Here is an 18,361-nt window from a genome sequence, read left to right on the forward strand (position 1 = left end):
CCAGGAGTTCTGAGCTTCTAGTAGTGTAGGAATAAGCCCGGTGGGCTGGCAGAGAAAAAGGATTTCTGTTCCCCAGGAACACTGGTGATCATCTTTAATCTCAAGCTCATGGACAATGGAGAGCCGGAACTAGACATTATCTCAAATCCGAAAGATATCCAGATGGCAGAGACCTCCCCAGAGGGCACGTGAGTATGGCTGGAAGGGTGGCAGGCCCTGGAACTGGTCTTTACTCCTTTAGGAGATGACTTCGGGGAAAAATGGAAGAGTCCCTTTCCTGGTTTTCTCTTGGTGGCAGTATTGACACAGCTGAGAGCTCTAATAGCAGACAATGGCTCCTCAGTGAGACTAAAGCAAAGAGTAATGATTCCCTGTTCAACTGTTTCGTTTGACAGAAGAAACAGGCCTGGATCTAGTGGTGGTTAAGTTTCACAGGGTTCTCTGTAAGGACCAGGCGAGGTGTCTGTGAACAAGTACTAGGGATATGACAGGGCAGGAGCTATTACCTATGATGAGGGGCCATCCTGGTCAAAGTGTCAAGTGAAGCCAGGACATGAAATGAAAGGTGAGGTACTGCAGAGAGGCAGTCAGTCCATAGCTTTGGGCTTACTGTGGTGTGGAGACAGTACTTCTCAGTTTCTGCTATCTCCAGGAAGCCAGAGCGACGCTCCTTCCGAGCCTATGCTGCTGTGCTCTACATTGATCCGCGAATGAGGATCTTTATTCATGGACACAAGGTGCAGACCAAGAGACTCTCCTGCTGCCTGTATAAGCCCAGGTAAGAGCTTAGCTATTGTGATATGGGCTGGGAAATGGGGCCTGGACACAGTTCTCTGGGGTGATGTTAGAGTGGTGCAGTGAGAAGACTCTTAACACTGCTGATTGCACATATTTACCAGAGAGTCATCTCCCTGGGAAGGACAGAAGGCTGCTGTGTTGGTTGGCCAGACCTGTTGAGGGAAATGCCTTCTGAGATGTGGAGAGTGGCACAGGGAGCTGTCTTGTCTCAAGTTCAGGGACCTATAGATCCTTTACAGGAAAGGAAAAGCCACGGCTTATTACAAGGTTTGCTCCTGCTATAAGATTAGTGATGCCTGCTGAACTCTAAAGACACATCATCAGGAGACCCAGGGACAAATTGAGTAAGGAATTGAATCATTTTGCTAATGTGAGCTTGGATTTGTTTCATCAAGAGGAGGCTGGGTGCTTCCTGAGCTGGTCAAGTTATTTGCCTGCCCCACAGATGCTTGGTGCTCAGGTTGCTTTTTCTACTCTTTAGAATGTACAAGTATACTTCAAGCCGGTTCAAGACTCGGGCAGAACAGGAAGTGAAGAAAGCAGAACATGTAGCACGGATTGGTAATGCTACTCCCTGTGTTAGGAGGAGGGGTGGAGTTGGGGGCACTGTTCTACCTTGATCCAGTTCTTTTCCAACTCTCCCCGTATCTAATCCCACCTGCACTGTCTCTCAGTCTAGATGCCTCCCAGAACTTTTAGGACTTTATGCAGGGCTGTATGCCATTAAACACATCCATAGATTCTTATTTAAGTCAGATAGCTAAACCAGATATAGACTCAAGACCAGTTGAAATATCTCATATTGTGTACTGCTTCAGGTTGTCCTGACCCTAGGACAAAAGTCTCAAGGTTTCTCTCCAAGGTTTTTCTCAGCTGTTTGGTGGGGGTGATTGTCTAAAGCATTCTTCAGGTTCCAGTTCATGTTGAAGGTTGAGTTCCCATTGGGTAAATTTTTTTAACTATTATAATTCATTTGGTGCTTATAAAGTATGAAGTATAGGTAATGCTTTCTCTGGGGTTATGATTTTATTTGAGATAGGCTTACTTTATATTTCATGTTGACCTCAAACTCAATGACTCTTCTGCTTTAGCCTGCAGAGCGCTGGCATTATAAGCATGTACTACCATCTTGTCCATGACAGTTTTCAATGTCAGTTGGGTTATTTTTGTTTTGTTTTTGTTTTCCCTTTTCTGAAATAATTCTGTAGTTCAGACCCACAGGCTGCCCCTGTGGCCATTGCTCCTCTAGGTGGCCTTTTCCTTGTTAGTGCACACTTCTTGTGCAGCAGGGACTGCTCTGCGGATCAAGGAAAAATGACAAGAGTTCTGAACTTTTGATTTCTTCTGGGTTTAGCTGAAGAGAAGGCCCGGGAGGCAGAGAGTAAAGCTCGGACATTAGAAGTGCGTATGGGTGGAGACCTGACTCGGGACTCTAGGGTAAGTCCTGACGTATATGGCATTGGGGTATAGTGTCCTGACCTTAGTGAAATGAAAAACAGTGAGGTCACTTTTGTGTAGAAATAACCTTCAGGTGTGTTTTAGCATCCAGGTGATATGAGTGTAGAAATCTCATATTACTGTAGCATAGAGCACCTCTTCCCGTCTCTTGATGGTCATGTATTTGCAGGTGATGTTGCGGCAGGTTCAGAACACAGCCATCACCCTGCGTAGAGAAGCTGATGTCAAGAAGAGGATCAAGGATGCCAAGCAGCGGTGAGTACTGGTTCAGCCCTCTGGTCTTTTAAAATTGTGTAGCATTTGCATGGACAGGTTGCCATTTGATACCATTTATTTTGAGAAAACCATCATTGCTGTGATTACAAATGCTGGTCAAATGCTTCTGATCTCAGAAGGCAGGCAGAACCAACACTTCACTCACACTGCTGTCCTTTTCTTATCCTTTTCTGTTAATGTTGTACAAAATACCCATTGTGTAAAACTTGAAATATATAAAACATTTAAATAAAAAGTGTGAAACTCCCTTATTCTTCTGAAAACATGTGTTCTTATATGTTCATAATTCATTCTGACAGCTGGTTATGAATTTAGAATAACACTATAAATTGAGTTCTGTGCCTTTTCATTTAGAATGTATTGTTTTAGGTCTAAATCATCAGGTCTCTCACCTTAGAGCTCTTTGTAGAGCTTGTCAGGTTCTAGGGCATGGACTCCTAGCTAGACTACAGGTTGCTTCCTTGCCACAGGAGGAAGTTTCAGGTCACTTCACTCTAACTTGTCCCAAGATTTTCTTGACACATCATATGAATGTCTTCTCTCATGTGTTCTTGTTAATTTTTTGTCTTTAAAACTATTACTGCTATATAACTCAGGCATAGTGGTGAACATCTTTAATCCCAGCACTTGGGACATAGAGACAGGTGGCGCTCTCTGTGAGTTTGAGGCCAGCTGGTCTACAGAGTGAGTCCTGAGACTCTTGTCTTGAAAAACAAACTGAACTATTGTTACATAACTGGGATTTTAAGGAATTTATGATTATAATGTTATATTTATTCTATCCTACTCTCTCTGCAGAGATTTGCAGCAGTTTCACAATAACACATTGCTATTTAAATCTATCCATTTTGCTACATAAAAAAATAGAATTCTATGTTTATACAAAGGGTCACTGGACAGTATAGATACTTATCAAGTCTAACATCACACATTGAATGGAGATGGAAAATTTTAACATGTCTCAGAAAGCTTAACACACCTTTATCACCATGTTAATAAACTTAATATTTTTTTCTTCTTCTCTTTATTAGAGCACTCAAAGAACCCAAGGAACTGAATTTTGTTTTTGGGGTCAATATTGAACATCGGGACCTAGATGGCATGTTTATCTACAATTGTAGCCGTCTGATCAAGATGTATGAGAAAGTGGGCCCACAGCTGGAAGGGGGCATGTGAGTACTGCTTTAGGAGAGTTTTCCAGCCCCAGGTGAATGGCAGAAGAGTTTTGGTTACAGCTGTGACCTCTGTGTCCTTGCAGGGCCTGTGGTGGGGTTGTTGGGGTTGTTGATGTGCCCTACTTGGTTCTGGAGCCTACACATAACAAGCAGGACTTCGCTGATGCTAAGGAGTACCGGCATTTACTTCGAGCAATGGGGGACCACTTGGCACAGTACTGGAAGGACATCGCCATTGGTAATGGGAATGGCCACCAGACTCAGCCTGTTTTCTCTTGAGCCTTAAGATGCTTTTATTGCTTGGGAAGGTGAGTTTAGTTAGGAAGATGGTGAGGCTGTCTTCTAATGTAATGTGTGGGCATTTGCTTTCTAGCCCAGCGTGGAATTATTAAGTTTTGGGATGAGTTTGGCTACCTTTCTGCCAACTGGAACCAACCCCCATCCAGTGAGCTGCGTTTCAAACGACGGAGAGCTATGGAAATCCCAACCACTATCCAGTGTGGTAAGTTGAGTGGTGGGAATTCTCTAGATTGCTATCATGATACTCTTTTCAGCCTCATTCTGGCCGTCTGACTTGATTAATATTCATAAACTTGAGTTCTACCAGGAATAGGATCTGTTTGGCAGTGGCTCTGTGAGCACAATCTTGAGGCATACCTTAAATAGCTGGGCCAGGCTCAGTAGGTTTGGTACCATGTTATATCTAGTATGAATAAATGACTGAGCCTATAGAAAGAAAGGGCTGGTGGCATTTAAATTCCATGATATTTTTAATCCTTGCTGCAGTCTGTCCATAAAGTGAATGAATTAGTTTTGTAGTAATGGATTAAGTCGCTGGGTGTTGGTGGCGAATGCAATTAATCCCAGCACTCTGGAGACAGCGGTAGGCAGATCTCTGTGAGTTCGAGGGCAATCTGGTCTACAGAGCTAGTTCCAGGAGAAACCCTGCCTTGAAAAATAAAACAAAACAAAAAAACCTGTTGAAAGTCCAGGACATATTTACTGGGGGCCTAGCTGTGAAGAGCCTAGATTCCAGTAAGTATCAATAGGTGTGACTGACCTGTAGGGAGGGGTGTTTTGTCTTGTTTTTTCTTGCAGATCTGTGTCTGAAATGGAGGACCCTCCCCTTCCAGCTGAGTTCAGTAGAAAAAGATTATCCTGATACTTGGGTTTGTTCCATGAACCCTGATCCTGAGCAGGACCGGTGAGCCTTTCTTTAACAAGGATTGTGATTACTCTTTCCTCGCTGTAGTTTTCTTTCTGTTGGCTGTGATAGACATCAGGACTAGAAACAGTTTGGCTTATACTTCCAAGTCCAGTCCATCATTTAGAGAAGTCAGGCAGGAATTCAAGCAGAAACTTACAGTAGAACCATGAAGAAACACGTATGTACTGGCTCAGTAACTCAGGCTCAGGGTTAGCCAGCTTTCTTATACAGTCCAAGACTGCCTTGGGATAGTACCATCCATAGTGGTCTGCAACCCCCTATATCACTTAACAGGGCAGCCCCTGACAAACATGGCATGCCCACAGGCCAGTCTGATCTAGGTAATTCCTCAATCCCAGCTTTCTTCTCAGATGACTCTAGGCTGTCAAGTGGACAGTTGAAACTAACTCGACATTCACTAGGCTACCACTATCCCTCCACTCTTAGGGTATTTCTTGAGGTCAGTGTCTTCATAGCGTCACATTTCTCTGGTTGCTGCCCAAGAAGGAAGAATAAATGTTGCCCTGAAACACATACATACCATTTTTATACATTGGAAGCTCTATGGTGGTAGCAAGACAGCAAGTCTCTGTCCTCTTGGAACCTTGTTTTGCCACCAGTTTCCTCTTTACAGCTGTGAAGCTTCTGAACAGAAGCAGAAGGTTCCCTTGGGGACATTAAAAAAGGACCTAAAGACACAGGAAGAAAAGCAGAAGCAGCTGACAGAGAAAATTCGCCAGCAACAGGAAAAGCTAGAAGCTCTTCAGGTATATGGTCATGGGCAAGTTGGTGCCCTTGTCAGCAGCCTGTCCAGGATAGAAGCCTTCAGTGACTTTCTTGTCCCTTCCATTTACCATGTGTTCCCACCAAGGTTTTCCAGCCATGAATTCCAAACACTTTTCCAGTACACCTTGCTGATTATTTAGATAACTTAACTATTTTGTTTTTATATCCAAATTGGTCCGATGTATTTAGAATGTATAAGCATTCCAGGAAGTATCTTATCATAGAAGAAATCACTATTAACTCAATAGTTTTATTTTTTTTCCCTCCTCCTCCTATTGGGAATTAACTTTATATGTATTAGACAAGAGACAAGTTATGCCAATGAGCTACATACCTAACCTTTTCCTTGTTGGTTGGTTTTTTTTGGGGGCAGGGTTTCTTTGTATAACTCTGGCTGTCCTGGAACTCACTCTATAGACCAGGCTGACCCCAAAATCACAGAGATCCACCTGCCTCTGCCTCCTGGCCTATTTTATTTTATTTATTTTTATTTTACTTATTTTTATATTTTATTTATATTAAGTCTCACTGAGTTCAACTTAAGTTCAGGCTGGTCTTAGACTTAAGATTCTCTGGAGTAGCTCTTTCCAATCCCATGTATTTTAATATATGTATATATTATTTTAGAGCATAATACATTTCTTGGTAATTTGTGAAATTGGAAAAGAGTTTGCTAAATGTTAAAGCTTTAAAAAAATTCTCAAATTACCTTGCAGAAGATATATTGTTTTGCATTTTATTATTCTCTCATATATTACATCCCAACCACAATTGTCCATCCCTCATCTCCTCCCAGTCATGTCTTCTCTCTAACCCCCCATTTTGTACTTTTTACCAGTTATGTAGAGGAGTATTAGCTTTATATTACAAATTTGATAAGCAAAGATTAATTTTATTTTTATTTTTAAGGTTGATCAAATTTTCATGTGTACTTATTATTCCCAGTATTTCATGATTCATTTTTTAAAATGATACATTTTTATTATTTTAAAATTATGTCTGTCTGTATATGTATGAGTTTATGCATGGAATGTGTATAGGTGCTTGTGGATTCCAGAAGGGGGCATCAGTACTTGTGGTTGATGGGACCTGAACTCTGGTGCCCCAGAAGACCAATCTGCACTTTTAGCCAATAAGCCCTCTGTACAGCCCCCAATATCGTATTTGTTACAAAAGTATTCCCTTTCTCTATGTCTGTATAGTGCACCATACTTACTAACTGGAAATGTCTTAAGCATATTGAATAACACCTACTTCTCTGGCCTCATGTCAACTTCCCCTCACCAGTCCTTTCCCATCCTTTTTTTTAGGGGGGGTGTTTTTGTTTTTTTAGATTTCCCCATTCTTTCAGTTGCTAAATCAGTATATATCTGTTTGTGAATGTGTGTGTGTGTGTATGTATGTATGTATATATGTGTATGTATACATACATGTGTATACATATACATACATACACATATGTACAATAACATATACATATATACATACACACATATATTACCTTTCTAGTTACAATAGAAAGCTTTCAGAAATTGAACTGGTCACTGTCTCGGGCACACAATGAAGGTCAAAAAAGATTGCAAACAATTTCATCATTACATTTGTTTTGCAGAAAACCACACCCATCCGCTCACATGCTGACCTGAAGAAATTGCCCTTAGAAGTGACTACCAGACCTTCCACTGAAGTAAAGCCCAGGGACATAAGGGAGGCGGGGCTCTTCTGGTGTCTTAAGTAAGGATCAATGTTCCCACTGTCTGTGGGTTTTTTTAGGAATCTGTGAGGAGACCTCAGCGTCCTCGGTCACCTCCTTTACCCGCAGTGATCAAGAATGCTCCGAGCAGACCCCCTTCCATTCACACTCCCAGACCAACTAGCCAACACCGAAAAGCTTCAGTTATCAGCAGCCCCCCAAAGCTGCCTGCTCCAGCAGCCCGAGGAGAAACTAGTACTTCCAGAATGCTCCAGCCAGCTGAAGTACCCCGAAAGCCTGCAAACCCTCCCATCAAGACTGCACCCCGACCTACCCCTCTTGTGCAGCCTTCATCACCCCCTCTACTCCCTAACTCCAAGAACCTTCGGGAGGGCCCTGCTCAAAAAGCCATCAAGTCTTCAGTGGTCAAGAAGCCGGAGCCACCTGTTAAACATTCTGTGGTGAGACACTTTGCTTCCCTCATGTTCCAGCTCATTATGGGTGCTGTAGGAAAGAAAATTACACTAGGAAAATCTAGGATCACTGAATAAGCTTTTCTGATGCCTTTGAAGGGGAGGAGCCTACATTACAAGAGGCTTGCTAAGAACTTACATTGCGAGGTTTTTACTTAGCAGACCCAACCTTGGTCTGCTGTAAACAAACTTGAGTCAGCTCCACTGGCTTCGTATGGTATGGACATAATTTGTTAACTTAGTGACAAGGCTTTGGTAGATTATGGCAGTGGTCATTGTGTGTCAAGGAGGTCTCAGCTAGCTGACTAATAAGCAGGTTAAACTGAGAAGCTTCTCTTGTGACAATTATTGTCAAAAATCCACATAGTGTAAGGACCAGGATGTTGCTTCTGTATGTACTAATTCCAAGTAGGAGTTGACATAAACTCCTTCAAATACTTCCTTTAGATTACATAAAATCTTCCTGCATTTTGGAAGCTGAACATGGTCCCTTTATGCTTCTACCCTTCTGCTCTAGGCAACCTCAGGTCGGAAGCGGAGTCTTGCGGTCTCTGATGAGGAAGAGGCTGAAGAAGAAGCTGAGAAGAGGAAAGAGAGATGCAAACGGGGCAAGTTCGCTGTAAAGGAGGAAAAGAAGGAAGCAAGTGAGGTGGGTGGTCACATGAGGTTCACAGAGATTGCCTCCCTGGGCCTGTGCCAGTCCCCATGGTGTTCACGACTTGAGGCTTCGAGCCTAGTTGACCTCACGTTACCCAGATAATTAGAAACATGGGGCCAGGTAGGTTCTTGAGACTTGTTTTAATTATAGGCCAGTATATGTTGGTGTATGTATACCTTACAGATGTACACCTAGGGGCCTAGAATCACTTGAAATGTGTTTCTTTTTGCTGCTTTGTACATAAAGGGTAGATACCGGGACAGCATAAGAAGACATGTTATAGCTGATGGCCATGGGTGATCAATAACACAAAACACTACTTTTTAGAGGCCATTGAAGAAACTTCTAATAGACTGTTCTCCTTGCAGCTCTCAGACAGTGCTGGGGAAGATGACCCAGCTGAACTCAAGAAGGCTCAGAAAGGCAAGTTTGGGGAGGTCCCTGTCGGCCAGTGGGTGCAAATGGAAATAGAGCCTTCTCTGTCAGCAGCTTCCTCCTTGAGTTAGCAGCTTCCCGGGCTTGGTCTCTATCTATAGTTAGTCCAGCCATCCCTTCATGTTTTGTTTCATTTATAATGCTTGAGATTTTTGAATAGACATTCATTAAATAGTTCAGTTTGGCCTTGAACTTTTAATCCTCTGAGTTTGGATGGTTGGTTGTTGTTGTTTTTTTTTTTTTTTTTTTTTTTGCCTGTTTGGTTTTGTTTGTTTGTTTTTGGTTTTTGCTTGTTTTGTTTTGACACTAATTCTTTGGTGTTTGCCCTTGGTAAGTCAGTCATCCTTTGTCTTGGCTCTATGGCAGATGAAGAATCCCCATTGCTAAACTCCAGGGTGCATTCCTAGGAACCCCCACCTGGGGACTGCCTTTACAAATACAGCATTGGCTGAGTTGGGAGCATTGATGCAGTTCTCTGACTCTCACTTGTATTTGAATTCTCAGATAAAGGACTGCATGTAGAGGTACGTGTGAACCGGGAGTGGTACACAGGTCGCGTCACAGCTGTAGAGATGGGCAAGAACGTGGTTCGGTGGAAAGTGAAGTTTGACTATGTGCCCACAGACACAACGCCAAGAGATCGCTGGTAATGCCCTCTCCTAGGATATCAGAATAGCAGAAGTCAGCTAGAGTAAAGGGAGGAAGTACACTCATGTTCTTCTTAGCACCCTATTAGCTTAGGACAGACATGTTAAACGCTGTGTCCCCCATAGGGTGGAGAAAGGCAGTGAAGATGTACGACTGATGAAGCCACCTTCTCCAGAGCATCAGAGTCCTGACACGCAGCAAGAAGGTGGAGAGGAGGAGGAAGAGGAGGAGGAGGCTGTGGTGGCCCAGCAGGCTGTGGCCTTGCCAGAGCCCTCTACCTCTGATGGTCTCCCCATTGAACCTGACACCACTGCCCCAAGTACCAACCATGAGACTATTGACCTCCTGGTCCAGATTCTTCGGTTTGTGTTCTTTAGGCTTTTCCTTAGGGCTGATACTAGTTCTTCACTTTTGCATGCCATTCTGAGTTCCTGTCCCTCCCTTTTTTCCTACTTAGGAATTGCTTGCGATATTTCTTGCCTCCGAGTTTCCCCATCTCCAAGAAGGAGCTGAGTGTTATGAATTCAGAAGAACTAATATCTTTTCCTCTGGTGAGTGTGGCCTGAGTTACTCACTCATGCTAATTCTTACCATATCATCATCTTCCCATCTTACCAAGAGAAGATTTGAGTAGATAGGACTGGTGTAGAGAAAAGAAAGCCAGCTTCACCCCTTGAGGGTCCTTTACAGATTTAGGACAAGTGCATCTATTTTCTTTTGCTCAAACCTATCCTTGATAACATTTATGAGACTCAGTATACCTAGAACTTGAGACTTAGAGGAAGAGGGAAGCTGGTGGTGTCTTGAGATGAGCATGAGGATTCTTGTAGCCCAGGGGATTGTGCTGGCTTTCTGCTTCTGCCATCTTAAGATTTGCTAGAGGTGGAGTTGCTGCTGGCCTTAAGCCTGAGAGAAATGAACATTGTGGCAGTGGCCATGGAGACTTGGCACCTTGGTAGAGAAGGAAAACAACAACAGCAACCAAAAAAAAAAAAAAAAACAAAACAGCAAAACAAAAAAAAAAAAAAAACTCTAACCAAATAATCAATAAACAACTAGGGCTTCAATAAGTGCCTGCTTTTGTAAGTGCAGACAACTGTCTGAAGGGGAGGCAGTAGGCTTTTGTGAGCAGCAACAGGATAAAAAGGTTGGGGATATGATACATCTTTGGGTACTAGTCTTAGCCTCATTTTTATGTAAGAAATGGTTGGAGCTGAAGGAATTGTTGATCTGAACCATGCCCAGGGCCAGTTAGCAAATAATAATGAGTTTGTAGGCTGTATAGTGTCAGATAACTACTCAGTTCTTCAATTATAGCATGAAAATATCCAGAGGCAGTCCATCAGGAATAAAGCTGTATTTATAGAAACATACAAGTTGGTTTTTGTCTGCTGCCCTGCCCTTTATGGGGGCATCTTTAATAGCATGAGTCCTGTCTCGTTCTTATGTCACAGTAAGCCCAGCCCAGGCTTTGGCTTTTACCCTTGTTTAGACTGAGCTCTCCAGAGGTCCTAGGAGAACAAACATCTTCGACTCTTACTTTTGGCATCAACTTGTGAAATTCAAAGCGAAAGCCAGGGTACAGAAGGACCTTAGCAGTAAGCACTGCCACTCAGCCCAGAACAGAATCTGTGACTGCCGAGTCTAAAAATAACACCTAGCTTGTTTTTGTAAAAGTAATTACCAGTACTAGTATACAACTTTGATCTTCTGGTTGCAATTTCTAAAACCAAACTTTCAGTTTTGTTTATTTTTGTCCTGAGTGTGTAAATGGTGTTCTCTAGTACTTTGGCAATTAAAAGGTATTTGCATTTGATTTAAAATTTATCTTGTACAGCCAAGATATTTTTTTATGTAGAATGTGAAGTTTCTCTTGCCGTCCTGGTGTGAGATCATAGTGTAGATTGTAAAGCAAAACAGCAGCCAGAAGCCCCTCCTTGCAACAACTCGTGCAACCTTCGTGGAAGCAAGTGAGTGAGTGCTAGAGTTGTTCAGACTGCATTGGACAGCCAGGACCTGTGGTGGTTTTGCCCATGGTTTTTCCTCTTTCTCAGTGGCTGTTTCTGAGCAGATCACAGTGGGATACATCTTAAATTGTTTTTAAACTACTTCGTAAAAAAAGGTTCTGTTGCTGTACAACTATTTACAAATCTGGGGATAAATGCTATTGGTAGGTGCTTGGTAGATCTTTGATCCTAACACTGTGTTAGATATAGAAATCCTATTCTGGAGTTAGAAAGGTGTGATTGAGCTAGGAGAATGATCCCACAGGCCTTTTATTGCCATGTGGAAAGGTAAGACATCCTTCCAGGTTATTAAGCACTTGACTGAGTGCTTTGTGTCCTCGTCCTTTGTATCCCCAAAGGACTGCCACTAAGATCTTGTTACCCTGGTTTTAAAAGATTGTTTCCCTTGTATTGAAATAAAACCAAGGGTACTTATGAACTCTTAGCCCCTATCACATTTTCTTCCACAGAAAGAATACTTCAAGCAGTATGAGGTGGGGCTCCAGAACCTGTGCCATTCCTACCAAAGTCGTGCTGACTCACGGGCAAAAGCCTCAGAAGAGAGCTTGCGCACTTCTGAGAAGAAGCTTCGTGAGACGGAGGAGAAGTTACAGAAATTGAGGACCAATATTGTAGCTCTCCTGCAGAAAGTGCAGGAGGTAAGCCAGCAGCCCTCTCATAGAAGCTAGAACTGGTCTCAGGGATGAGGGCTGGACTTCTCACAGGACTCTGTCCATTCACAGGAGTCTGTTTCCAACCCTGTCTGCTCAGGGTCCTAATAGGAAGGCTGAAATGATAGAGCTGCCTGGGCCTCATTCCAGCCAGCCTCCATAGACCATATGGTTTGCTTTGAAAAATCTTTTAAAACCATAAGCAAAACGCTTACATTGGTGTCTTCAGGTGGACTTGAATAGTAGAAAAATGGGATATTGCCCTTTAGGGGTCTGGTATGTCTTTCTACACAGTAGAACCTGGGAGCCTGATCTCTGTAGACAGGCAGGTGGAGAAGCTAGAGCTACAAATGGGGTAGTACTGTGAAGTAAGTAATGAGAGACTGGGGAACCCACTTGACTAGGGTGCTCAGGGTGATGAGAATCGCGCTGAGACTGATAGTGGGAGAGCCAGAACTTCTGAGTGCATGGTTTGAACCCAAGAGCAGGGTGTCACTGGAGGGGTGTGGCACAGTCATTTTCAATATGAGACACTAGTTAGTTGGAGGGATGCAGTTAGAACCAGAGAACTTGATAAGAAAGTTCCTATTCTTTCCTAGACCTGCACAATGCGTGATGATAGAGGATAACAGATTTAGAAACAGAGCAGGAACAAGGAACAGACAGTGGGGTGAGAAATAGCAGGATAGAATTCCTGCCCAGTCCCAGCTGACCCCCACTCCACTCTGTTCTAGGACATAGACATCAACACAGATGATGAGCTGGATGCCTACATTGAGGACCTCATCACCAAAGGGGACTGAAGAGCTTGGAGGCAGTTAACTCCTCGGCACACCTGCCCCTCAGCACAGCAGCTTCTGGGGAGGGGGATTTCATTAGTGAGTTGGTGGACTTAATCTTGGTTTGACTCATGTGGGACATTTGTGCTTTGGGAAGGAGATTCCTTGAATCTTCCTCCCTAAGTTTACATAAATATTTATTTTTTAAAAGAGAAGATGTTAATGCCTGCTGTGAGACCATTCTTCTTTTGTGTGACTCTTGAGGAAAGGGCACAGAGTCTTGAGTCATTGAGCTCCTGGCACCTCAAGATAGGATGAAGCAAGCACCATCCTGAGTTGGAGAGGCTCTGGGGGCAGGGTGATTTTTCTCCTAGAGGATCAACAATGAGATATGAAAAATATATGACCCCAAGGACTCAGATCTACAAGACCTATAAAAGGGTCATCAAAGCAGACCCAGTACCAGAAAGACTCCCTGTAACAGATCTCCCAGTGTCCAGTCAGAGCTGTGAAGGTCTGTAGGCTCCTGAGCAGCTGTCATAGTCATCCTGGCTGTGGCAGTATCCAGACAGCTTGGAGATAATTCTTGATGCTCAGATTTCCCAACACACCACCCACTTTGTTGCTGAAGGAGCCATTGCCTGAGTCAACCACACTGTCCAAGCTCAAGCGTAGACAGCTCTGACTGGTCAGATTTTCTGGGCTGGATAGCTCTCTGAATGTTGAACTCCTAAGATTCTCAGGTTGTACAGGTGAAAAGAGCTCTCTGGAGGAGGAGGCTTCCTCAGTGGTGCTAGTTCCTGGAGAGCCTTTGCTGCTGCTTTTCTATTGCATCCTCTGTGGGTTCCAGAGAGCCCAGCACCTCCCATGCTCTGGAACATTGAGGAGGCGGGACCATGTGCTTCAGACAACTAACTACTCAGAGCCAGAAAGGCAAGAGCTTCATTTGATGGCCATTGGGAGAATTCTGGTTCCAGTCTTTCCAACTGTTCACTCCTGTTGAGGACCACTGAAGATAGAGCTGTGACTTTGTACTCTTGATCCAAATCGTGATGGGATTTGTTTCCTCCATCTACCCAAGTCCCATGGTGTTTGCAGAAGATGGGGAACTGTGCACATGTGGCTAGAAGTGCCTGCTTAGGTTCTAGGCTACCCCAGATTGTCTCATCAGGCAATCCCTGATGCAGGGTTATTTGTGGGGGAGTATCATTCAGAAGAGGTCCTCCGGAACATTTTCCAATAGATGGGTTTCCTGAGTTGGTGCACATAACCCCCCCCCCCCAATCCAACTTTCTGTTGACCCTATCCCCAGGCAGTGTGTTGTCCATTTTTGTCTGTAAACTCACTGTTTAAAAGAAAATTGGTCCTGCATTTTTATTGGCAGATAATGCTTTTTTCTTTTTCTTTTTTTTAAATCTACACATGTAATCATAATGTGTTACCATAAATTTCTACTGGTGAGACTCCTGACTCCAATACATTCTTATGTGAAATACAAGGCCTTTCTCTTCATTCTGTTGCTTCTCCACTGTCTTTGTTGTTAGTTTCACTTTCTTAATACCCACAGACACAGAACAACTTCATTTCCTAGATGTTTTAGCTTTAACTTTTTGGATGTACTAAATCCAACCTCAGCTTTTCTGAATGCTGCCTATTCAGACAGAGGTCATACTGTTCTGGTAGCAAGATAAAATGTAGGGTCTTTCCAGGGAATATCATGAAATAGCTGACCTTAGAACTGGTTCATAAGGCATCCACTGGCTCTAAAGGAGAGGGGTGAGGCTGAAGATACTAAGTTACCAGTGGACATGGTAAGAATCCAAATACTAGAAAGGGCTAAACATAAAAAGCAAGGTTTTCTGCCTGATCCCTAAGTTCTCCCTGGAGATAATGGTAGTCATCCTGGACACACAACAAATTTGTCCTCAAGTTCCCTTTTTTTGCCAAGTACATCATACATTGTTTTAGAATGAGTCTAGTATGAGTTTACTTTGTTCTGAACCATCACAGAACATTTCACTATCCTGGATGTGTTATGTAACAATCTGTAAACACTTCTTTTTGTTTGTTTGTTTTTTTTTTGTTTGTTTGTTTTTGTTTTCCAGACAGGGATTCTCTGTGTAACAGTCCTGGCTGTCCTGGAACTAGCTCTTGTAGAACAGGCTGGCCTTGAACTCACACAGATCCACCTGCCTCTGCTTCCCAAGTGCTGGGATTAAAGGTATGTGTCATCACTGCTCGGCTAATACTCATGTTTCTAATACCTGTGAAGAAAGCTGTGGAATGTGTGTGCCTTTATCTATTACATTGGTATAGAGGTTGAGTCCCAGAAAGGACTATTAGATATATTCATTCCCATTCTGCTCCCAGCAACTTTCATTTTCAACTCATTAATTGTGGGTATCTCCACAAGTGATTTTTTTTTTTTTTTTTTTTAATGTGACTGAGCATTTGGGTTGCCTTGCCCATGTTTTTTGGTGCAGAGGAATATAGTTCTGAATCTAAAACTAGGGATCTTTTTTTAATTATGAGTTTGCAAAATCCTCGGGAAAATGTCTTAGGATTTAGGATTTCCAACCCCATTTGAGAGTAAAATGCTGTCTACAACAAGGTCAAGACAAGGACATGATAATTGCTTTCCAAGAATTAGTACAAGCGGAGGAAGCTTCTGATTTCTTTTTTTCATCTGTCTGAGATACTGCTTTCTATCTTAAAGGCTCATGTTTCCCATGTTAGCCGCAGCTGGCTGATAGTTGGCACCTTTAGGGATCAGTAGTCAGTTAAGCTTGATAAGACTTCAAATTTGCTATTTATACAGAACTCAAGTTTGGCCTGAGTGGTTTGTGTAACCAAGGCTACTTGACCCCTATTTGGAAGGTCATCCAACTGGGTTGGATGAGCCTGAACCTTCCTGAGAATTCTACTGCAAGGTTCTGGACTTCACTGAAGATGGAACCTAGAAGGCTACATGTACAACAGTCACACTGTACCGGGTTTTTGGAGCAGCTGCAGGGCCAGCTTGACCCAGAAAGCAGGATTCCAACAGGTTCTGCCTTCAGACTGCCAGTTCCCCTGCACTATTCCAGGAACCCTCTCTATAATGATGGGTGGTGAGGCAAAGTGTTGCCAGACCTATTCTTCAGTGTTTCCATTTTCAGTAACCCGAGTCAGGTGCCAGGGCTACTGCTGGCTTCAGCAGAAACTCTTCTTGCAAGGTAAACAGGCCATTCTACTCTGGCCCCTTGTTCCCTCTTCATGCCAGATTTTCCAGTTTAATTAGTCACAAGAACAGGGTACCGCTTGAAATTTAGCCAGTGCTTCTAAAATGTCGAGCTGTAGGTTGAAGCTGGAATAGGGGCCTGGGGTCTCTTGGCTGTTTTGATCCTCCATTTTTGCTTGTAGGATTCTCTGCACTCTGCCTGCTGCCTGTAGGCCTTCAGCTGTTTACAGTGTGGCCCATATTAGGGGCATGCTTTTCCCAGGACTGTCATTATGGCCATCTATTTAATAAGCTTCATCAGTGTCCCAAAGGGGCTGGGCTTCCATGCAGCTTCAAGACAGGTGCCATTTCCTAGGGTGCTTATCTCCAGCAGTTGTCAGCTAATACCTGGAAGGTGGGGGGAGTCTACCTTTGAGAGGGCAAGAATCATGAAGATTCATGACTCATTTCCAGGATTCTCAGGGTCCCCTACAGCCCCCTTTTCTTCAAAAGCTATGGCCAGCTCTGCTCTGTAACTCTGTCCACCTGCCCCTCTTAAGCTCTAGGTTATAGCCACTAGGAGTGGCTTTTTTTTTTTTTTTTTTACTTATCTCCCTATAATGTTATTAGCATATATTAATTATACGTAATAAAATGGGTTTCATTATAAATCATATATATTTGATCATATTCACCCTATCACCCTCTCGTTCTAATTCACACTTGATAATCCTTTCCTCTTCCCAACTAGCCCTACTTCTGCGTTCATGTGCATGTATGTGTTCAGTGAGGTTCATTAGGGTTTACAGGAGCATGGACACCTTACCAATGGCTACAACCACTGAAGAAAATGTGTTTCTTCCCACCAGCCATTAACTGCCTGTAAGTCTTCAGAGAGCAGTGGACCCCCATAAGCTATTCTTCCCTTTCCAGGAGAGGATATTGACAACCCCAGTCTTGTGGAGATCATATGCAGGTCCTCATAGCTATTGTGAGTTCAAGTAAAACAGTCATGTGATGCCCAGAGACCAGTGTTTCACACTTCTCACCCCACCTTCCTGGCTCCAGATTTCTTTCAGATGTCCCATTTATGGCTGGGCATTCAAGAGTCATTTATTCTCAATACTTTGTCTTAGTCTCTACATCAGGGGTCAGTTATTGATGACCATAACAAAAATAATCTCTGACCATAGCTGATTACTTTAAAGGCAACTGGACAGTCAGTTACATCATGTCCATTTAGCAAGACAGTAACAGTTGCTTCCCACTGGGGCCTATGACTATTAGAGCTATGGTCTTTTGACTGGCTTTATAATACCAGATATAAATTCTCTTTTGTGGAGTGAGCCTCAAATCGGATCAGAAGGCAATTGGTTACTCCCATAACAGACTCACCACTATTGCACCTGTGGGCACATCTGGCCCGGCTGGTCAGTAGTGTTGCATACAGGGTCCATAGCTGAGTAAGATTATTGATGGAAATTCTTCAGCAGTCTATGCAGAGTATGGAAGGATTTTTTGAGGTACTGAAAACCTTTGGTTAGGCAACCTAGCTTAGTAACATGTCTGTGAAGTACAAATATCCCTTACCAGTCTTTTCATCTCATGGTTGTGTGTAAGACTTAATGCTTTGGGGCTGGAGAGATGGCCTAGTGGCTAAGAGCGTGGCTGCTCTCCCAGATGACCTGGGTTTGAGTCCCAGCATTCACGTGGCAGCTCATAATTGTCAATAACTCCAGTTCCAGTGGACCTGATGCTCTCTTTTGACGTTATGGGCACCAGGCCTGTATGTGGTGCACATGTACACGTTCAAGCAAACATCCATATACATAAAATAAAATCTTAGCAAAATATTTAAAAACCTTGTCCGGTACATCTAGTTTTCTATCTTTTTGTAAACCGATTTATGCATTTTAGAGCCCAATTGGCATGAATTTACCACCTAGCAGTAGTATGTCTTTTATAAGTGGCTACATTCTATTTGATAGTGTCTTATTTGTATTTGTGAAAAAAAAATGTTGATGAGGATGCAACACAAGACCTTGCACATGCTCTAAAGTGCTCTACTGAGAACCTGCTCAGGGTTGACTGTTTGCTCT

The 18,361-nt window shown here is 43.1% G+C and overlaps 1 protein-coding gene across 1 annotated transcript in view; it reads left to right on the top strand.

The window, feature by feature from the left end:
• Positions 1–14,533, top strand: part of Morc2 (MORC family CW-type zinc finger 2) — a 38,271-nt gene extending 23,738 nt beyond the window's left edge. The window contains exons 8-26 of the mRNA XM_051200430.1: positions 77–188; positions 653–778; positions 1,280–1,359; positions 2,153–2,235; positions 2,426–2,511; positions 3,564–3,704; positions 3,791–3,945; positions 4,081–4,209; positions 4,806–4,911; positions 5,549–5,681; positions 7,313–7,387; positions 7,474–7,854; positions 8,384–8,515; positions 8,893–8,947; positions 9,464–9,605; positions 9,733–9,969; positions 10,065–10,158; positions 12,084–12,272; positions 13,019–14,533. Of these exons, the coding sequence (XP_051056387.1) occupies positions 77–188; positions 653–778; positions 1,280–1,359; positions 2,153–2,235; positions 2,426–2,511; positions 3,564–3,704; positions 3,791–3,945; positions 4,081–4,209; positions 4,806–4,911; positions 5,549–5,681; positions 7,313–7,387; positions 7,474–7,854; positions 8,384–8,515; positions 8,893–8,947; positions 9,464–9,605; positions 9,733–9,969; positions 10,065–10,158; positions 12,084–12,272; positions 13,019–13,087 (2,525 nt within the window). The 3' untranslated portion in view covers positions 13,088–14,533. The remainder of the gene's footprint in view (positions 1–76; positions 189–652; positions 779–1,279; positions 1,360–2,152; positions 2,236–2,425; positions 2,512–3,563; positions 3,705–3,790; positions 3,946–4,080; positions 4,210–4,805; positions 4,912–5,548; positions 5,682–7,312; positions 7,388–7,473; positions 7,855–8,383; positions 8,516–8,892; positions 8,948–9,463; positions 9,606–9,732; positions 9,970–10,064; positions 10,159–12,083; positions 12,273–13,018) is intronic.
• Positions 14,534–18,361: the final 3,828 nt, after the last annotated feature.

This window comes from Phodopus roborovskii, unplaced genomic scaffold (genome assembly GCF_943737965.1).
Source record: "Phodopus roborovskii unplaced genomic scaffold, PHOROB, whole genome shotgun sequence".
Classification (NCBI taxonomy): Eukaryota; Metazoa; Chordata; class Mammalia; order Rodentia; family Cricetidae; genus Phodopus; species Phodopus roborovskii.